We start from the raw sequence: 20,805 nt of genomic DNA on the forward strand, positions 1-20,805 counted from the left end.
TAAGGCTAGCACTTCCGGGTTCTGGGGCCACGCATGTGCAAACAAGCCCTCAGGGAGAAGTGCTAATGGCCCCGGGGATGTTAAAGGGCCCGTGATCCACATGCGTGTGGCTGCATTATCCACGTATGACTCAGCTAAGCCCTTGCACGCATGCATGATACCCGTCATCTGCGTATGACGTAGTCACGTCAACCCCCTGTGCACATGCGCTAGGCAGCTTTTAAAAACTGGAAGCGCTATCTCCGACCCCACCAGGCCTGTACACACTCCCTTAATAAACTCCTAAGTGGGTTTGTTGCGTGTTCTGCGTTTCCTTCTGACTCGCACCAGGTAATTTCAGTATTGACACATACTTTAACATGATTGGACCTCAAAAACATGCTAACCAAACAATTACACAAATTGCTTGGTTATGTTTGTTTGAAAGAGAAAAGGTGAAAAGACAAATCTGTTAAAAAATGTGTGGGTGACTTTTTTTAAGTTTTTTTTTTTTTCTTTTGAGATTTATTTTATATACAGTGTTCTGTCGGCATGTACACCTGCGTGCCAGAAGAGGTCACCAGATTTCATTACAGATGTTTGTGAGCTGGGAATTAAACCCAGATCATCTGGGAGAGCAGCCAATGCCCTTAGCCTCTGAATGATCTCTCCAGCCCCTACAAAATTGATTTCTTTTTAAAAAAAAAATATTGCAAATGTTTGCTCTGAAATTAGGTTCTAGTGATACCTATACAACTCAGTAGTTAATAAAAAATAACGGCACCTCAAAAACCCAACAATATTAAACACCGATTCTTTTATTTTACAAGGTAAAAACATCCCTAATTACTGTTGTTGTTGTTGTTGTTGCTGGTGGTGGTGGTGGTGGTGGTGGTGGTGGTGGTGGTGGTGGTGGTGGTGGTGGTGGTGGTGGTCGTGGTGGTGGTGGTGGTGGTGGTGGTGGTGGTGGTGGTGGTGGTGGTGTGTGTTTCCAAAAACAGGGTCTCAGGCTGTAACCAGGCCTGGACCTGAACTCTCAATCCTCCTACCACTGCCTCCTGAGTGCAGGGAGTATAATCCCACTCGTTACTGAAGTGTGTTAAGTGATAAAAATTTCAGAAATAAATTCTTACCATGCTTTGAAGGATTTTCAATGCTTCCTCTTTACCTTCAAGTTGTCTTTGAGAGGCTTCAAGTTCAGTTTTTAAAATCTCTACTTCCTGAGGACAGAAATACAGTAAGCCTTCCCGTTTGCAAGGCATGCAATTCCTGAACTGTCAACATGGCTAGTCCACATTTACCCTTAAACAGGGCTGTGAGTCCCTAGAGACGCCGCAGGGAGCCTGTCTGCCAGACTACGACCAAGAGCCTCACTACCAAGCTCCAGTCTGATGGGACAGCAGCCCACTCCAGCATGTGGCTCTGGCAGGCCTTGTCCTTCTCCCCAGTCCTCTGCCTTGCTAAAAACCATTACATTACAGTCCTAAAGCCAGCCACCAAAGTCTATCCCCTTGTTTGGTCACTTCATCCCCATGATGTTGACTACCATTGAAGTCCAGCAACCGGAAGCCTTTGGCTCACCTAATTAACATGCCCAATTAAAATGAAATACCTCCTCCTAACACGGGGTTTCCCCCTTTACCCTTATAAACTGCTATTTCCTATGGGCCACATGTGCCTCTTCTCTATCCTTTGTCCCTCCAGGACAAATATCCCTGCCCCTTTTCCCTTGTCCCCTTCTCCCTCATCCCCATCTCCTTTATTACTGCATCCTACCCTATTCTAACACAGACCTCCCCTTTCTTCTTAAAAATTACACCTGCGAGGTCATTTTCTGATGTTTTTCTGCCTGTCAGAAAGCAACCAATTAACCTTTTCTTCCCTGCTTAATAAAGGATCTCTCATAAGGAAAAGAAAAATCTCTGTGTTGTTCTGTTTGACAAAGGATCTCAAAGAGCTATATTCTCAGCCGGGCATAGCAGCACATGCCCTTAATCCCAGCACTTGGGAGGCAGAGATATGGCATCTACAAGGAAGCAATGCCAATTTTAGTTTAGATAGGTTTAGAGAAGCCGGATAGAGAAACAACGGGCATGCTTGAAGGGGTGGGTGTGCTTATACAAGAGGACTTTAAGAGGCAAGAACCAGGGCCAGCAAGATGACTCAGCAGGTTAAGGAGCTTGCCACCAAGTCTGACCACCGGAGTTCAATCCCTGGAACCCACAGGATGGAAGGAGAGAACCAATTCCAGCAAGTTGTTCTCTGATGTCTACATGTGTGCTGTGCCCAGGTGTCTGCACAAACATAAACAAAGAAAGAAAAGGAAGGAAGGAGGGAGGGAGATAGAGACAGAGAGAGAGAGAGAGACGGAGAGAATAAGGGAGCCTGTTAAAAAGTAGGCACCCAAGAGATGAAGGGAAGAAGGGAAGGTCTAGAGGAATGGGGGTGCAAGGCTCACTTAGTTGCAGGACATACCTCTAAAGTTTCATGAAGACGCTGCCTTAATTGTTCATTTGACAATTCTGAGTTAGAATCTATTGGAGGAAAAATGGAATAGTTTCTTTAGTTAAATACATGGCATTTAGCTGGCCATGGTGGCAGACTCCTTAAATCCCAGCACTCGGGAGGCAGAGATGGGTGGATCTCTGTAAGCCTCAGGCCAGCCTGGTCTACATAGTGAGTTCCAGAACAGCCAGGGCTATGCAGAAAAACCCTGTCTCCAATGCCCTGCCCTCACCCCTCTGCAAAATACTGGGTGTCTGATTATAAGTATCAAATATGTATTTTCTCTAAATTGCAAAATGAAGACAAAATTATAGTATGATAACTAATGATAAAAATATGTAAAGTTAAAAGAAAAGTGGCTTTGAAAAAACAGCATTAAAGGACTGTGATATGAAGCATGTATTGATGAACTGGCTGCCACACAAATGTGTAGAAACACATGAATGTTCTAGTCGAATAAATGGATTTTAATGTTTGTCTTAAGTAGCAATAACAATGCCTAGGAACTAAACTTTCTTTCTAAGAACAATAACTAACTGAAGTTCTTCTGTAACTTTTTGTTGTTGGTTTTTTTGTTTGTTTGTTTTTTGAGACAGGCTTTCTCTGCTTTTTTCTCTGGAGTCCATCCTGGAACTTGTTCTGCAAAGCAGGCTAGTCTTGAACTCACAGAAATCCTCCTTCCTCTGCCTCCCGAGTACTGGGATTAAAGACATGCATCACCACTATCTGGTGGTCTTCTGTAGCTTTAATTGCATATTTGGTGATTATTACTTGTAGTGGGATATTCAAAGGGCCATTGCATGGCATTTACTCTGGAGCGATGGCCACATAGGTCTTTAAATAATCCCTGGTAAATAATCAGAGATTGTTATCTGAAATTTATGGGGTTGCTCTTTCTTGGGAATTTCTGAACCTTAGCATAACCTCAGTCATGACATTCTGGCAAATTTGGGCCTTTTTGTTGTTGTTGTTTTGGTTTTTTTTGTTTGTTTGTTTTTCGAGACAGGGTTTCTATGTATAACAACCATAGCTGTTCTGGAACTAGCTCTAGAGACCAGGCTGGCCTCGAACTCACAGAGATTCACCTGCCTCTGCCTCCCAAGAGCTGGGGTTAAAGGTGCAGCACCACCTGGAATTCTTATGATTGTGTTTGCTTAGGTCATGGTTCCTTAAGACAACTTCTAGTTCGGATAAGAGATTTTTGGTACGCAGGGACTGACTTGCTAAAAGGCCTTTTGGTGTCAATAAAAGAGCTTCTAGGCAGTCAGTTCATGAAGACTGATTTTCCTGTGCTAAAGCTGACCACTTCCTGCAGTCTCTCTCTCTCACTCTCCTTATGGAGACTGATTTTGTAAGCATTGCAGCTCAGATGGAAAGGGACCTGGCAGTGGGGAGTCGAGGAATACCACAGAAGCAGAACAGCTTACAGCCCTGCTCTAGGGAAAGGTTTCTCCCGCTCTGCTCTGGCGGGAGAGAGCTTCCCCAGCGAAGTTGTTACAGTTCGGCTCTGCTCCCCTGGAACTTGGCCCTTTGGGCTGGAGAGATGGCTCAGCAGTTAAGAACACTGGCTGTAAGCCGGGCGGTGGTGGCGCACGCCTTTAATCCCAGCACTTGGGAGGCAGAGGCAGGCGGATCTCTGTGAGTTCGAGACCAGCCTGGTCTACAAGAGCTAGTTCCAGGACAGGCTCCAAAACCACAGAGAAACCCTGTCTCGAAAAACAAAAAAAAAAAAAAAAAAAAAAAAAAAAAAAAAAAAAGAACACTGGCTGTACTTCCAGAGGTCCTGAGTTTAATTCCCATCAAACACATGGTAGCTGTATAATGAGGTCTGGCGCCCTCTTCTGGCATGCAGGCATACATGCAGACCAGAATACTGTATATGAAATGGGCCCAGGGCAACCTAGTCACACATAATGGGGCCCAAGCAATGTGGGGCCCTGGGTAGCCTGGCCACAGGTGATGCCCTGGATGCACAGCCTGCCACCGCAGGCAGCACAGGATTCCAGGAAAAGCTGTAAATTGACACCACCCAGGGAGGGAAGTACCTGACGTTCTAACCATTAGAAAAGATTAGATAAGACCACCGGAAGTCCCTGAGCCCAGGACTCACCTTTAGCAAAGATCCCCAGACAAACATCAGCCAGTCAAGGTCCTGAATCTTGTAAATCCCCTCACCCCAACCTCTACTATGATAAAAACCCTACCCAGATTGGCCTTGGGATTCTCTGCTCTCAACTGCTACAAATCGAACAGATAGACAGGCGGAGAGCCCAAGCCTCTGTGGTGGCTTTTGGGGGACCCTACGACCTGGGCGTAACACATAATAAATGAATAAATCTTTAAAAAACAACTCCGTTCTAGTAGGTTTCCCCAGTGAAGTTGTTACAGCCCTGCTCTGCTCCTGCTCCACCAAAAACTTGTTACTTTTCTCCTCCGCTCCATTCCTGCAAAAGAACATTTCACCCAAACCTCATTTAAGAGTTTATCGGGAGGGAAGAATCCAGGAGAGCGGCTGCCTCTGCCGGGGTGGAAGAGCGGCAGCAAACTGAACAGGAGTTTCTTAGGGACGACATTTTCCAGGGAGGTTTTCTGGGTGGGAATTGGTCAGGTTCCACGCTCAGAGATTGCTTGGCTTTCTGCTTAGCCAGTGAGGGGCAGATTTGGCTCTGGTTTGGGAGCCAAGGTATGTTTCTTTCACTGGCACTTTTTAGCCCTTTGGCTCTAATTTCAGGGCCAGGGCATATTTCTTTCACTGACTGTGATTCCAGGGGCAGAGTGTGTTTCTCTGGTTGGTCCTTTTCCCTCCTGATTTTCCTGCTGCTTTTGCTAAAGTTTACGGGATCCTGCAGAGTCTCCCTCTTTGACTGACCCGAGTAACTCAGAACACAAAGTATTCCCAGAACCTAGACCTGGGTAACTGGCACCTAGAGGACTGGGGGTGGGGTGGGGTATAAGACTGTGTAACAAAAGGAAAAGGCATTAAGTAGCCACCAGAGTCACACCTGTATGTTGGACTCTACTTATGTTGGACCGGCAAAGGATAGCCCCCCTCCACTGCAGTTCGGAGAGACAGGAAGCAACGCCCTCCAGGCAACCCAGCAGCAATAAATGATGCTATTTGAGGGCCAAGGAGAAAACACCTGTGTGCCCCGAGGACCGCTTTTATGGCATCTGCATGTGCATTTGGCAACATTACAGGTGATTCTGGTTATAACAAATCTAGTGACTTGTTCTTCATGTTCTTTTTTCCTTCCACGCCAGTGGCTTCTGAAAATATGGATGTACTGTACGTTAATACGAATCTTACTGATCTGATCGAGCGGGCAGGCACTGATGAAAGACCCGGATAAATCCAGACCCCTCTAGCAGAAAGAATAGAGCCAAAAAAATCTAGCAGGAAAAATAGAGCCAAAAATCTAGCAGGGAAGCTGGGCGGTGGTGGCGCACGCCTTTAATCCCAGCACTTGGGAGGCAGAGGCAGGCGGATCTCTGTGAGTTCGAGACCAGCCTGGTCTACAGAGCTAGTTCCAGGACAGGCTCCAAAACCACAGAGAAACACTGTCTCGAAAAAAAAAAAAAATCTAGCAGGGAGAGAAGAACCAAAAATCTAGGTTAGCCGGTTCAGTGACTCTGTTCCAGGAACTAGCTGACCATAAAGTTAGATTATAATCTTGAGAGTAATCTTGAAAAATGGGGAGCTACCCCCTTGTAATGATCACTAGTATTTTCAGAATTTTCCAATGACGCCCTCTCTACCCCTTTTGGGCTGTGGTTTCTTCCCCTAAATACCCCTTCTCCCAGCTACTTGGGGTCAAACTCCTTTACCCCTGTGTGGGAAATGAGTTTTGGTCCCAGCTGGTTCCTGTCAATAAACCTCGTGTGATTGCAGCAAGGACGGTCTCACATGAGTTCCTGGGGGGTTGTGTTATCCCGAGACTTGAGTGAGAGTCTCCCCTCTTTCACTAAAAGAATTGGGGAAATTTGGGGAAAAATGAAGAAATTGTTCTTGCCTGATTATGACACTTGGTAAAAGAATTATACTGAAATAGAAAGGTACTGGCTATGATGAATAAAGTTTCTGAAGAACCTAGTGCTTTGGGGATGACTGCCTTTGGCCTTATAAATCAAAATTGGAATTGTGAGGAACAACAACGGGAAAGGTACGACAATGGAGTAAAACCCGATGAACTACGCTTCTGTAAACTGCAGGTAGTTAGCCTCTGAGGCAAAAGCCTCAGAAGTTGTTTAATAATTAACTCAACTAAGAATTAAGAATATAGTGGCTGGCATGGGTCTTGGGAACTGGGAAAACGACATAATGAATGATGATGTTCTGATTTCAAAGAATCTTTGTACTTTCTGTGAACTGCTTTGTTCCTGAAATGATTAACCTGGGACAAGAAAAAAAAATCCAAGTTCCTTTTGTAAAATTCACAATGAAAGACTGAGGTTTGAAGCTCGGGGCAGAGAGAGACAGAGCAAGGGAAAGAAATAAGAGTGAGAGGGAGAGAGGATTAGAAGAACCCTCTCTGCAGCTGAGAGCCTGCCAGCTTGCATTAGAATCCTGTGTTCGTGTACTCACTTAGCCTTCCAGACATCCCAGATTCGAGACCCACTTCTCTGCTGAGGCTGGTCCCTGGCATCCTACCATACTCAGAAACAAAACATCAGCTACCTCTGAACTCTTCCCTACATTCCTTTAAGAGACTAAGACGTGGACCAGTGAGGTGACTCAGCAAGAAAAGGCGCCTGCTACCAGGAGTGATGACGTGAGCTGGGTCCCTGGGACCTGCACGGTGCAAGGAAAGAACTGGCTTCAAGTTGGGGCATACCTTGACATGTGCTCACCCCACCCACGTAAATAAGTAAATTTAATCTAAATAGTCTTAAAGAGATAGAGATGAAAATCTCCTGCGGTTACTGATTTTCGTGTGCCAGGTGAGAGCACTGATAATCTCCACCAGGGAAGGAAGGAGAGAAAGCGGCGGAGGAGGAGGAGTTCTCACCAGCGCTGCTCTGCCGCCTGTAGCCGGACGCTCTGCGACCGTGAGCGCACGTATCCCGCAAGCCCTCAGTCCCGGAATACTGAAAACTGGTTCCGCTTCTTTCTTCCCCCTTTCTTGGAAACGGAGGGGGGCTCAGGTTCCTTCCATCTGACCTTTTCTTAGATGTAATGGAACAGGAAACTTCATAAATCCCGCCGGGTCTTCCTCCGAGGCCATACCCTAGGTCACCTTCCGTCATGTCATCCTCCTCCGTTTTCCAGATGTCCTCAGTCTCACTCGGCGACCTCGTCACTTTGCTCATCAGCCAAATGCGGCTTTTATCATAAGGGAAGACAGGCTGCCTGTAGTGAGGGGAAGCAGTAATTAAAAACCAGTAAGTGGATGCCATGATTCCTCTTCTGCTTTTTCCCCCCAAAGACATGAAAGGTTTTGTCAAAAAGATGCCTATACATCCGTGCTCATTGTCACTAATTTACAGCTGCCAAGCTATGAATAAAGAAAATGTGTGTGCATTCACGGAGTGGAGTATTATTCAGTGCTAAAAGCGTGGGGGGAGGGGGGAGCTGGAGCGATGGCTCGGTGGTTAAGAGCACTGGCTGCTCTTCCAGAGGACCTGAGTTCAATTTCCAGCAACCACATGGCAGCTCACAACCATCTATTATGCGATCTGGACCCCTCTTCTGGCTTACAGGTAGAACACTGTATACATAATAAATGAATAAATCTTGAGAGAGAGAGAGAGAGAGAGAGAGAGAGAGAGAGAGAGAGAGAGAGGGAGAGAGAGGGAGAGAGAGAGAGAGAAAAGATAGAGCTGGGCAGTGGTGGCACACACCTTTAATCCCAGAGGCAGAGGTGGTTGGATCTCTGAGTTTGAGGCCAGGCTGGTCTACAGAGTGAGTTCCAGGACAGCCAGGGCTACACAGAGAAACCCTGTCTGAAAAAAACAACAACAAAAGAAAGACAGGGGCTGAAGAGATGGTTCAGCAGTTAGGAGTACTGGATGTTTTTACCGAGGACCAGAGTTTGATTCCCCGCACCTACATCAAGCAGCCAACTGCCTGTAACTGCAGCTGCAGGGATGCTCTGTCCTCTTGTGGCCTCCAAGGGTACCTGCACACATCTGGTGTACATACAAACAGGCGCATGCACACACACACACACATATAAGTAAAGTTTAAAATTGAAAGAAGACAATCCCTAACACACAAGTGCCCTTTGCACTCCTCACTAGAAGTGTTTAACACCTCAGGTCTTTTTCCACAGGAAAGGGTCCCAGCTCTTACTTCAAAGAGCAACATGAATTGTGGGGAAGTCAGCGGAGGCTGAGGAGCGAATGCGGTACCCTACAGATCAGGGTAGAGCAGACCAGTCACTGAGGTGACAGAAGACTGTAACAGGCAAACTTACAAAGGGATGGCTCTGTCTCTACAAGTCTGAGAGTGGCGCGGATTCAGACAAGTGTGAAATGACTTCCCACCACAAATGCTGCTCCAGAAGGACTCCATCTCCTGCTGTTGTCTCTGCTCCATCCCTTACTTCAAGGGCTAAGGGAACTCTGGGCTCTATTGGCTCGGGGATGGAGAACAGGCAGAGGAAGGTGTCCCTCTCAGTTTCCTCCCTCTCCTTCCTCAAATCACACTGTCACACTTGTATTCAAATTCTCCCACTATTGTGTAACTCAAGTAAAACCCAAAGCCTGTGCAACAGCCAGAGGGCCCACATTCCATCTGCCTCTCCTCACGCCCAGGCTCTCAGCTGCTCTGGTATGGACTGTATTCTTCGCCCCAGCGCTCTGTGCCACCTGGACTATTCCTCCCCTAGATGCCGCACACCTGGCTCCTCAGCCTCTTTGAGTGATAACTTCAGTGTTTGTCACCTTCTCAGTGACCTTTCTTGGCTATCTGAATCGCAAGCAGCAAGGGTGGAGGCAGGAGGCACGGCTCTCCGGTATTTGCATAGCACGTATGAGGCCGTAAGTTCCATCCCCAACACTGCAAAATAAAATGAACAGAATTGCCAACTCCTCTGCCTGTGGTAGCACAGGCTGGTAACTTTAGCACATAGAGGCAGAGGAAGAAAGAAGCCAGTTTATGATTAGCCTGGGCTACACAGACCAGCAAGCCTTAAAATAATAGAAAATAGCCAGGCAGTGGTAGTACATGTCTTTAATCCCAGCACTTAGAGGAAGAGGCCAGCCTGGTCTACGGAGCTAGTTTAGGATAGTCACGGTTACAGAGAGAAATCCTTGTCTTGAAAAACAAAAAAAAAAAAAAAAAAAAAAAAAAAACAAACAAACAAACAAAAAAAAAAACCAAAAACAAAATAACATAGGAAGCCAGATGTGGGATGGATAGAACCCACAGAGATCTTGGTTTTTTTTTTTTTTTTTTTTTTTTTGGTTTTTCGAGACAGGGTTTCTCTGTGGTTTTGGAGCCTGTCCTGGAACTAGCTCTTGTAGACCAGGCTGGTCTCGAACTCACAGAGATCCGCCTGCCTCTGCCTCCCGAGTGCTGGGATTAGAGGTGTGTGCCACCACCGCCCGGCAAGAGTTGCTTTCTTTTCCAGAAGAAAATGTCTTCTAGAAACAGCATCTTGGAGGACGCAAGGCCGAGGAGCCCCCTCCACCCCCGCCCCTGGGGTCACTTACTCGGTCACGCGCAGGGAGCAAGTGCTGCAGACACTCAGCCTCCTTCCTTCAGGACGGAGTGCGGTGAACTCCGGCTTTCAACACCGGGCATTTCAACACGGCGGTTCTGCTGCAACAGTGTAGAAATGTTTCACTTTAAACACAACTATGAGTTAAAGAGTCCAGTGTCAAGTTTCAATTCAATGAGAAGAAAATATAATAATGATGGTGATGATAGTAATAGCAATAAAATAATCCCAGTTACAAGCCTCAGATGAGACTAGGAATACAAATATCTCACTGCTTAAGCAGATGCTTACTGGGACTGTCCAAGGCACTGAACCAGTTTTGACTTTTTGCTGAGATGGCTTTTTTGGTGGGGAAAGACCGGGTTTCTCTGTGTAGGTTTGGAGACTGTCCTGGAACTCGCTCTGTAGACCAGGCTGGCCTTAAACTCAGAGATTCGCCTGCCTCTGCTTCTTGAGTGCTGGGATTAAAGGCTTGTGCTATTTTATTTTTCACTCTTAAACCCATATGCTAAACCGGGTGGTGGTGGCAGCTCAGGCCTTTAATCCCAGCACTCCGGAGGCAGAGGTAGGTGGATCTCTGTAAATCTGAGGCCAATCTGGTCAACAGAGGGAGTTCCAGGATAGCTAAGGCTACACAGAGAAACCCTGTCTTGAGAAACAAAAACTAGAGATAACCCATGTCCATCTCCAGAAATGACCACACAACTGAATATTCAGCAATAAATTTAATCCCATAGCCAGGTATGGTGGGACTCAATTCCTAGCACTCAGAAGTAGGAGCAGAGCCGTCATAAATATCAAGCTAGTTAGATATTACTACACTAGTAATAATATCTAAAAAGGCTTTAGACTACACTTAAAGACTTTTCTAAAAATCAAACAGGAATATTACCGGTAGTGGCGCATGCCTGAATCCCAGCACTCAGGAGGCAGAGGCAGGTGGCAGGCTCCAAAGTCATAGAGAAACCCTGTATCAAAAAAAAAAAAAAAAAAAAGCAAAAACAAAAAAAAAAAGCAGGAATAACAATAACAACAGCAAAGTGCGGCATATGAGGTACACACATGTAATATGTAATCCCTAGAATGCTAAACAGGAGAATCATAAACCTGAGACCAGCAAGGGCTACACAGTGAGATCCAACATAGCCTGGGCTAAATGGCAAGATCCTGTCTCCCAAACCAACCAACCAAAACCAAGAATTCAAGAAACCAAACTCTAGTTTATTATGGTGTCTGGTGGACATGCAACAACGGGGTGCATTTAAGACCTTATGCTAATAAGAAATAGATATGAGACCTCGTTAAAACTAATGTACAGCGACAGCAGAGCTGGGGATGTAGCTCAATGGTCAAGTACTTGCCTAGCATGCACAAAGCCCTGAGTTCAACACTCAGTTCTGGTAACCTGATTGGTGGCCAAAGTAACTGGTTTATTCTGAATTTTCCAAATTATAAGCTAATAGATTAATAATTGCCTGGAATGGGAAGGTTGATATCAAAGATCACTAGGAAATTTTGGGGTAATTATGGAATGGTTCTATTTTTTCTTTTTCTTTTTTTTGTATCTCTGTTATATAACTCTGGTGGTAGTGGCCCAGGCTGGCCTTGAACTCACAGAAATTCACCTGCCTCTCCTTCCTGAATTAAAGGCGTGCACTACTAAGCCCATCCTGAATAGTCCTATATTTTAACCAGAGTGGTAGTTTGTCAAAACTCAACAAATAATGAACTTATTTTTTGTACCTTTTAAATTTTTGTTTTTTATTTTAAACACGTTTGTGTTTTGCCTACATGTATACATATATACACACATATATACCTATATATACACATATATACATATATACATGTATATATACATATACATACATACATACATACATACATACATACATACATATATATGTGAGTGTTGGATACCCTGGAACTGGACAGTTGTGAGCTGCCATATCGGTGCTGGGAATTAAACACGGTTCTCTAGAAGTGCCCGCCGTCAGTGCTCTTAATCTCTGAGCCATCTCCCCAGTTCCCAAATTGTATACTTGTACTGTCATGTTTTATTATATGTACATTTTATTTCAGTAATAGTCTAACATTTTAAAACATAAAACATACAAGAGCTGGGTGTTGGTGGCGCACGCCTTTAATCCCAGCACTCGGGAGGCAGAGGCAGGCTAATCTCTGTGAGTTCAAGTCCAGCCTGGTCTATAACAGCTAGTTCCAGGACAGGGTCCAAAACCACAGAGAAACCCTGTCTTGAAAAACCAAAAAAAAAAAAAAAAAAAAATAAAAAAAAAATAAAAAAAAAAAAAAAAAAAAAAACAAGAAAAATTGGACTGAGATACATGGAATTAGTTGGGCTCTCCCAGAAAAAAAAAAAAATTCTGGACCAATTACACAGCCTAGGATGGTCTTCAACTCTAGATCCTCCTGCCCCAGCCTACCAAATGCTGGGATTACTAATCTATGTCACCAGGTCTGAAAGCAGTTTTTAAAAACAGGATGTCGGGGGGGGGGGGGGGGGCTGGAGAGATGGCTCAGTGGTTAAGAGCATTGCCTGCTCTCCCAAAGGTCCTGAGTTCAATTCCCAGCAACCACATGGTGGCTCACAACCATCTGTAAAGAGGTCTGGCGCCCTCTTCTGGCCTTCAGGCATACACACAGACAGAATATTGTATACATAATAAATAAATAAATATTTTAAAAAAAAAAAAAAAAGACAGGATGTCGGGCCGGGCGGTGGTGGCGCAGGCCTTTAATCCCAGCACTCGGGAGGCAGAGGCAGGCGGATCTCTGGGAGTTCGAGACCAGCCTGGTCTACAAGAGCTAGTTCCAGGATAGGCTCCAAAACCACAGAGAAACCCTGTCTCGAAAAACCAAAAAAAAAAAAAAAAAAAAAAAAAACAGGATGTCACCAGGCGGTGGTGGTGCAGGATTTGATCCCAGCAGTCGGGAGGAAAAGGCAGATGGATCTCTGTGGGTTCAAGACCAGTCTGGTCTACAAAGAGAGTTCCAGGACTGGAAGGCCAGGGCTGCTACACAGAGAAACCCTGTGTTGAAAAAAACAAACCAAAAAAGAAAAGAGAAAGAAAGAAAGAAAGAAAGAAAGAAAGAAAGAAAGAAAGAAAGAAAGAAAGAAAGAAAGAAAGAGAAGAAAGAAAGGAAGAAAGAAAAAAAGGGAAGAAAAAAGAAAAAAAAGCACAAACAAACAAAATGAGAACCAAAATGTCACGGTGCTCAACAGGGAAGGCTAGCTTTCTGCAGCCGAAGTTCTTTCCTCAGAGAACTTTGTTCTCACAAAAGACTTCCTTAGAGAAGGACAGGGCTTTTATGGTGAGCAGCAGACAAGAGGTAGTGATGGTCTTTGGAGCCTCCAGCCTGGCGACAAGTCTTCCACTCTTGTGTATCAAACGATACACAAGAACTTGCAGAACCAGAATAAAAACCCAGAGCAGTGAAGCAGAGAACCACCAAAAGCAGCTTATTAGCTTCATTCTTTTCCAGTTTTTACAGTCACCGCCCCTTTATAAAAAGGCATGGTTATTTTCTTTAAAAGGACATCTGGGGATGAAAGACTCTAAATGCATTTGTAAGCCCCCTCAACCCTAAGAAAATGTAAAACTTTAAGAAAAATCTAAAGCCATTTCTGATGACTCTCAGTACTTCCCCACCTCCCCTGGGAACCAAGGACATAACAGCTATGCATGCACGTACTGAGATGTTGGAAACTTTCCATCTCCCTGAATAGGGGCATGATGATAACCCTTAGGTTATGACTCAGTTACTGATGTTTTGACTTAGTCCCTGGGAAGGGGCAAAGTGACCTTCAGAAGTTTCCCTTCACCTCATCTGATCTGGCAATCACTCTCCAGCTAATTATTGGTAATAGCCTTTTTGAATAAGCCAATCCAATAAGTTACAGGTCTTACAGGTCCCCCCCCCCCCCCGTCTCTGTGGTTTTTTGCTTTAAAAGATGGGCTGTAAGAGCTGTGGATGTCCTTCATATCCCGAACCTGAGGGACCCTGTCATGACAGAATAAAAAATCCTCTTGCTGTTTGCATCCGCACGAGTGGTCTCGACTGATCCTTGGGTAGGGGGTCTCTCCAGAAGAAAGACATCCTTTGCGGGGGTCTTTCATTTGGTGCGTTGGCCGGGAAACTGAGGCCCCCACTCAGGGACCACCGACCCACCTTCGGGAGGTAAGCTGGCCAGCCGTCTTTGTGTGTTTTGTGTGCTTGTGTTCTTGTCTGTTTGTCTGTTTGAATTGTTGCGCTGCGAATCTGTATTCTGTCTGTGCAATTCAGCTGAGTCAGTCTGTATCTGGCGGGTCTTAGAAGGAGCTGACGAGCTCGGACTTCTTCCCCGCAGCCCTGGAAGACGTTCCACGGGTGTCTGGAGCCCGATTTTTCGGGTCTCATCTGTCTGATCCCACGACCAGAGTAGGACTTTTTGGGGCTCCGCCCATGTCCGAGGGGTACGTGGTTTTTCTGGGAGACAAGGAATCCGGACCCTCCTCACGATCTCCGTCTGAATTTTTGCTTTCGGTTTTGCGCCGAAGCCGCGCAGCGCGTCTGATTGTTGGATTGTTCAGTGTCTTGTTTGTTATTGAAAAAAAAAATCAACATAAAAAACCATTTTTGTTACAGAGCACAGTGCAGGCACCAAGGCCGGCTTCCCTCTGACTTTGATAACAGCAGTCTGACCTTCCCCCGTCTCTTTTCCCAAACAGAAGGCACACATGCCAGCGGGATCCAAGCTGGTGCTAATTCCTCCCCCACAGGACCCAGTAAGCCTGGGAAGCAGCAGCAGTAGGCTGTTTCTCTGGGCTCAGATACCCTATTAGAAAGCACATGTTCCGTAAAGAACCTGGATCTCTTCATTTTGGCAGCCAGGACTGGGTATGACAGCAGATAGAGAGATTGCAAGTAAGTATCCCTGTGGCTTTTGGTAAAAGGCAAATGTGGATTCAGGAGCAACAGGTAGTACCGCAAGCCAACATCAGAAGGGCATCGCAGCCCTGATAGCATCTCTCTCCTAGGGATGCCCTGTTCTAGTCATCACGTGCCATGTTCAGGGTAAAGCTTCTGGTTTAAAAATGGGGAAAAAGTTAAGCTGAGTCACTTTGAAAAAATGTGCTTATAAAAACCTACAGATTGTTGGTTTCTATATTTCTTACTATGCAGTGTGCCCATAAAAAAATTAAATTCCCAACTCTGTTTAGATGGATACAGGAATACGCTGTCTTCAAGAACTATTGCTGTAAAAGCCCTGTGACCCCGGGCCAGGGCCATGTGAACAGCCCAGCTGAGCTTCTAAGCCAGCCCATGTTTAGATCTAAATTTGATACCTGACTGCTTGCAATGTTTGTGATGAGGTAGGGGCCCTGAGTTGCCCCACATGGTGAAGATCTGCTGAAGCCTCTCACCCCACTACAATGGCAAAGAGGGTGTTACTGAGTGATGAGGTTGAATTAAAATGGCCCTTTTGACTCTTTATAATGTTTATGGCTATTTAAAAACATGGCAAAGATTCTCATTTATTATTGATATAAAAGAGGTACATTTTGGGTTGTTTTCAGATTCTGTCTATGATGAAATAATTCTGCTATGTAAAGTAGGCCCAAAAGGGATATTGCTAAGTTTTAAGGTAATATGTTACCTAATTCTGAAAATTCATCATACTAATGTTCAAAATAGCTGTATCAGTGTGTATTTGTACCAAAAACGAAGGATTTTTATTTCACATTCTCTTAAGCATAAATTGTCAAACAATATTTTTAATCTTGGTCATTTTTACAGGGATAAGATAAAATCTCAGAGTTGTTTGAATTGCATTTCCTCAATGATTAAGGATGTTATTTTTAAGCAAATTTTAAATATCTTTCAGTCATTTTAAGTTCATCTGTTGGAGTTTACAGTTTAGGTCTGTAACATAATTTCACTAGATGAGGAATAAGTTTCTAAGTTCCTTATATGTTTTTATGTTTTGTTGATTATATCCTTTGCTATACAAAAAGCTTCTCGGTTCTGGAGATCCTGTTTATTGATTGTTTCTCTCAATGTCTATGCCACTGAGGCCATGTTTAAAAATATATTTATGAGGTTCAATATTGTTGGTTTTATGTTAAGGTCTTTGATTTGTTTGGATTTCAGTTTTGTGCATAGAGATAAATATGGATCTATTTTCATTCTTCTATGTCTAATTAATTCTGTAAAGGGAGAAACTGACAGTCAAAATGCCGGGCTCATGGCAAATTTCAGGGGCAAGGCACCCCACTGATTCGGCCAAGGTAAAAGAGGTTCTCCAGGGGCCAGTTAAAATCTGTGTTTCTTAGATGTTTAATGGAGGTTTATAGGCATTTTACACAACCTCTGAAGGTCAGCAGGCAGCAATAGCCATGGCCGTCGTAGGATAATAAGGAGAAAGTTACAGCAAGTAGATAGGCTGCAAGATGATAGCTTGCAGAATAAGGAGAGACAGAGAAAATGTTAAATGAGAAACAAAGAAAATGTTAAATGAGAGACAGAGAAAGTGTTAAGAAAAAGAGAGAGAGGCGGGAAACGAAAGAAAGAGAGAGGCGGGAAGCGAAAAAAAGAGAAAGGCGGGAGGCAGAGAAAAGAAAAAAACCAGAGGGATCATAAACAAGAAGGACTCAGACAGATAGGGAACCTGGGCAACAGAAGATCAAAGACAAATGAAGATGGACAGAGGCACTCCTTGGACAAAGGCCAATGTGCTTACAGCAAGACAAAGTAGATATCTCTATAGATTTTCTAAGGGACACAGGAACTGAGTACTCTGTGTTAAAACAACCATTAAACAAACTGGACACCTTACGAACTATAAATTTGGGAAAAGGACAAATAAATGACTTGTTCCTCCCTGGTCACCCCTGAATGTATGATCAAAGCCGTTTGTTGACCAAATGAGGGACTTTGCTTTCCCTGCAGTTCTCAGTTCTGCAGGAGACGCAGGCTGCTTGTCTGCCTATGCCTCTGCCATGCCCTCCTCACTAGGATGACCACCTCCCCCTGCCTTCACCACCAGAGAAATCCTTGCCTCCTAGCAACTGCCTTGGTGCTGCGCTTTCTCTAAAGCCTGCATGAGCCCTGGCTGCTCACCCTGCAGTCTCGCTCCCCTCACACATGTCAGACTGTGATAGAGCGCTCATAATGCTACCACAGGTGCCCTCCTGCACTGGGCTGCTGCTCCTGTGCCCTGCTCACGTCGATGGACTACGGATCCTACCAGCATCTGCAAAAAGGACAGGCAGCTGGCAGAATGGCAGGCTGAGCTGTGCCAGGAAGAGCTGGAAATGATGGCGAAGCTTGCCTGGGGCACAAGGCTGGGGGTCCGAGCTGAGCAGGTACACAAGACTGAAGGTAAGCAGAAGGCGGGGGCAACATTGGTGGACAGGAAGCAAATGATCTGGGCCAGTAGCCTCCCTTCAGGGACATCGGCCCTACCAGAAAGCTGAACTTGTGGCTTTGATACAAGCTGTACAGATGGCAGAGGGAACGTCTATACTGACAGCAGGTATGCTTTTGCCACCACCCATATACACAGAACAATATACAGACAAAGAGGACTGTTGACATCTGCGAAAATTTTGAGCCTCCAGGAGGCCACACATTTGCCAAAAAAAATAGCCATCATACATTGACCAGGACTGAGACACCCAATGTAATGGCTAAGAAGATCATAAAGGAAATCATCCTAAGGTTTGGGATGCCCAAGATAATTGTGTCTCATAATAGACCTGCCTTTGTTGCCCAGGTAAGTTAGTGCGTGGCCAATTAAAGATTAAATTGTGCTTACCAACCCTAAAGCTCAGGTCAGATAGATAGGATAAATAAAATTCTAAAAGAAAATTTTTACAAATTAACAAAATTGGCCCTAGAGACCGGCAAAATGACTGGATAGACCTCCCTCCCTCTGTCCTGTTTTGGGTTCAAAACACCTTGGGGCGATTTAAACTCACTTCTTATAAGATCCTGTATGAGAGCTGCCACTGCTCACTAAGACAAATGAGGTATATAATCCTGATGCTGTTCTTCCCAGACTGTTATAATCCTGATGACACCCACCGCTCTCAAAGTAGACAACATTGCAGCCTGGATCCATGCATCTCATGTAAAGCCAGCACCTCTACAGGACGACTCAGGACCCTCCAGATAAAAGCTTCAGCACACGGAGAGCTAAACAAAGGACTCTTAAAAAAAAATACCAAACAAACTCTCCGGGACTCTTATCCTGCATGTAGACATTGTGACTGATATATTTGTCTACGGTATGTGTATGTATGTATGTAAGCAAACCCGACAAGTTGGGGGGGGGCGCTGAACTAGCCCCCTCCTACAGGGGCCTAAGCACCACATTAAACCCTAAGGCCCTGCCATTTCCGAGCTCCCTCCCTAAACTCAGTATTACCCAAGTTTTAGTACTGACACACAAGTATCAGGCTCTCAAGAGAGACATCAGAAAATCCCAAGATTGGGATTTGACAAAACAAGAGGAGGGAATGAAAGACTCTAAATGCATTTGTAAGCCCCCTCAACCCTAAGAAAATGTAAAACTTTAAGAAAAATCTAAAGCCATTTCTGATGACTCTCAGTACTTCCCCACCTCCCCTGGGAACCAAGGACATAACAGCTATGCATGCACGTACTGAGATGTTGGAAACTTTCCATCTCCCTGAATAGGGGCATGATGATAACCCTTAGGTTATGACTCAGTTACTGATGTTTTGACTTAGTCCCTGGGAAGGGGCAAAGTGACCTTCAGAAGTTTCCCTTCACCTCATCTGATCTGGCAATCACTCTCCAGCTAATTATTGGTAATAGCCTTTTTGAATAAGCCAATCCAATAAGTTACAGGTCTTACAGGTCCCCCCCCCCCCCGTCTCTGTGGTTTTTTGCTTTAAAAGATGGGCTGTAAGAGCTGTGGATGTCCTTCATATCCCGAACCTGAGGGACCCTGTCATGACAGAATAAAAAATCCTCTTGCTGTTTGCATCCGCACGAGTGGTCTCGACTGATCCTTGGGTAGGGGGTCTCTCCAGAAGAAAGACATCCTTTGCGGGGGTCTTTCAGGGATGGGGTCTGCTGCTTGGGCGGCAGACTGTTGGGATAGTGTGCAGCAGACCTGGGCTGGACTCCCAACATTCAATGATTCTGGTGTGGTGGTACATGACACTCAAGAGGTAGAGGCAAGAGGATTAGAAGTTTACGGTCAACAGGTGGTAGTGGTGCAGGCCTTTAATCCCAGCACTTGGGAGGCAGAGGCAGGCGGATCTCTGCAAGTTCGAGGCCAGCCTGGTCTACAAGAAGTAGTTCCAGGACAGGTAGGGCTGTTACACAGAGAAACCCTGTCTCAAAAAAAACAATAAAAAAATGCAACAACAGAAATTTACAGTCAGGGCTAGGGAGGTGGCTCATGGGTTTAGAGCACTGACTGCTCTTCCAGAGGACCTGGGTTTAATTCCTAGCATCATCCACATGACAGCTAGCAACTGTCTGTAACTACAAGATCTGATACCGTTACACGGGCATGCATATAGGCAAAACATTAATGCAAATAAAATGAAAATAAATTATTTTCTAAATAGTTTAAGGTCAGGGCCGGAGAGATGGCTCAGTGGTTAAGAGCATTGCCTGCTCTTCCAAAGGTCCTGAGTTCAATTCCCGACAACCACATGGTGGCTCACAACCATCTGTAATGAGGTCTGGTGCCCTCTTCTGGCCTGCAGACATACGGACAGACAGAATATTGTATAAATAATAAATAAATATTTTAAAAAAAAGGTTTAAGGTCATCCTCTGACACCCACAAGTGTGTTTTTGTCTTGTTTTTAATATATTTTAACCTACTCGTCAAGATAGATGGGAAATTATTTATTGAACCAAAGAATAATGTCTTGGGAGACAACATTTACCCCTACTATAGAGTCCTGCTTGATAAATGCACTCTTGGGCCTTCACTAAGAATGAGGCTCACTGATAGAAAATTTGCCTAGCAACAAAGAAGACAGAAGTGGTCGACACAAGGGGGAAAGGAAGTCTCTGAGAGTAAATCATGGATAACCACAGAGCAAGACAAGGTGTTTTGTTTTCTGAGATAAGATCCTGTTAATACAGTCTAGGCTGATTTCAAATTTGTTGTGTGGTACAGACTGGCTTCAAACTTGCAATCATCCTGAATCTACTTCCTGAGTACTGCATCAACACACCAAGTGTACACAACACATCAAGTATGCACAACACACAAAGTGTGCAATCATACACCAAGTGTGCATCAACACACCAAGTGTGCATTAGCACATCCACTGTGCGTCAACATATCAAGTGAGTGTGCATCAGCACATCCAGTGTGCATCAACACCAAGTGTGCACCACATACCAAGTGTGCATCAGTACATCCAGTGTGCATCAACAAATCAGGTGTGCATCAACACATCAGGTGTGCATCAACACATCCAGTGTGCACAACACATCAGGTGTGTATCAACACATTCAGTTTAAGGATTTGCTGTGATTTTTGTTTTCTGAGACGTGTTTTAGATTTCTGCACAGCCCAGGCTGACCTTGAACTTGGGGTCTTAGCCTGTCTCTTGAATGCTGGAATTGCAATCATTCCTGGCCATATCGGGCAAGATTCTTT

General features: G+C 44.9%; 1 protein-coding gene across 4 annotated transcripts in view; it reads right to left on the reverse strand.

Moving 5' to 3' along the window:
* Ccdc125 (coiled-coil domain containing 125) overlaps positions 1–20,805 on the reverse strand; it is a 39,153-nt gene that overhangs the window by 14,379 nt on the left and 3,969 nt on the right. For 2 of the 4 annotated variants that reach the window (XM_057789620.1, XM_057789623.1), the window contains exons 2-5: positions 10,134–10,246; positions 7,491–7,827; positions 2,455–2,513; positions 1,113–1,199 (exon numbers count right to left, since the gene is read on the reverse strand). In XM_057789620.1, coding sequence (XP_057645603.1) covers positions 1,113–1,199; positions 2,455–2,513; positions 7,491–7,791 — 447 coding nt within the window. In that variant the 5' untranslated portion in view covers positions 7,792–7,827; positions 10,134–10,246. Of the gene's footprint in view, positions 1–1,112; positions 1,200–2,454; positions 2,514–7,490; positions 7,832–10,133; positions 10,247–20,805 lie in introns of all 4 variants that reach the window. The other 2 variants (XM_057789622.1, XM_057789621.1) reach the window with 2 other exon arrangements.

The sequence above is a fragment of the Chionomys nivalis genome, chromosome 15 (assembly GCF_950005125.1).
Source record: "Chionomys nivalis chromosome 15, mChiNiv1.1, whole genome shotgun sequence".
Classification (NCBI taxonomy): domain Eukaryota; kingdom Metazoa; phylum Chordata; class Mammalia; order Rodentia; family Cricetidae; genus Chionomys; species Chionomys nivalis.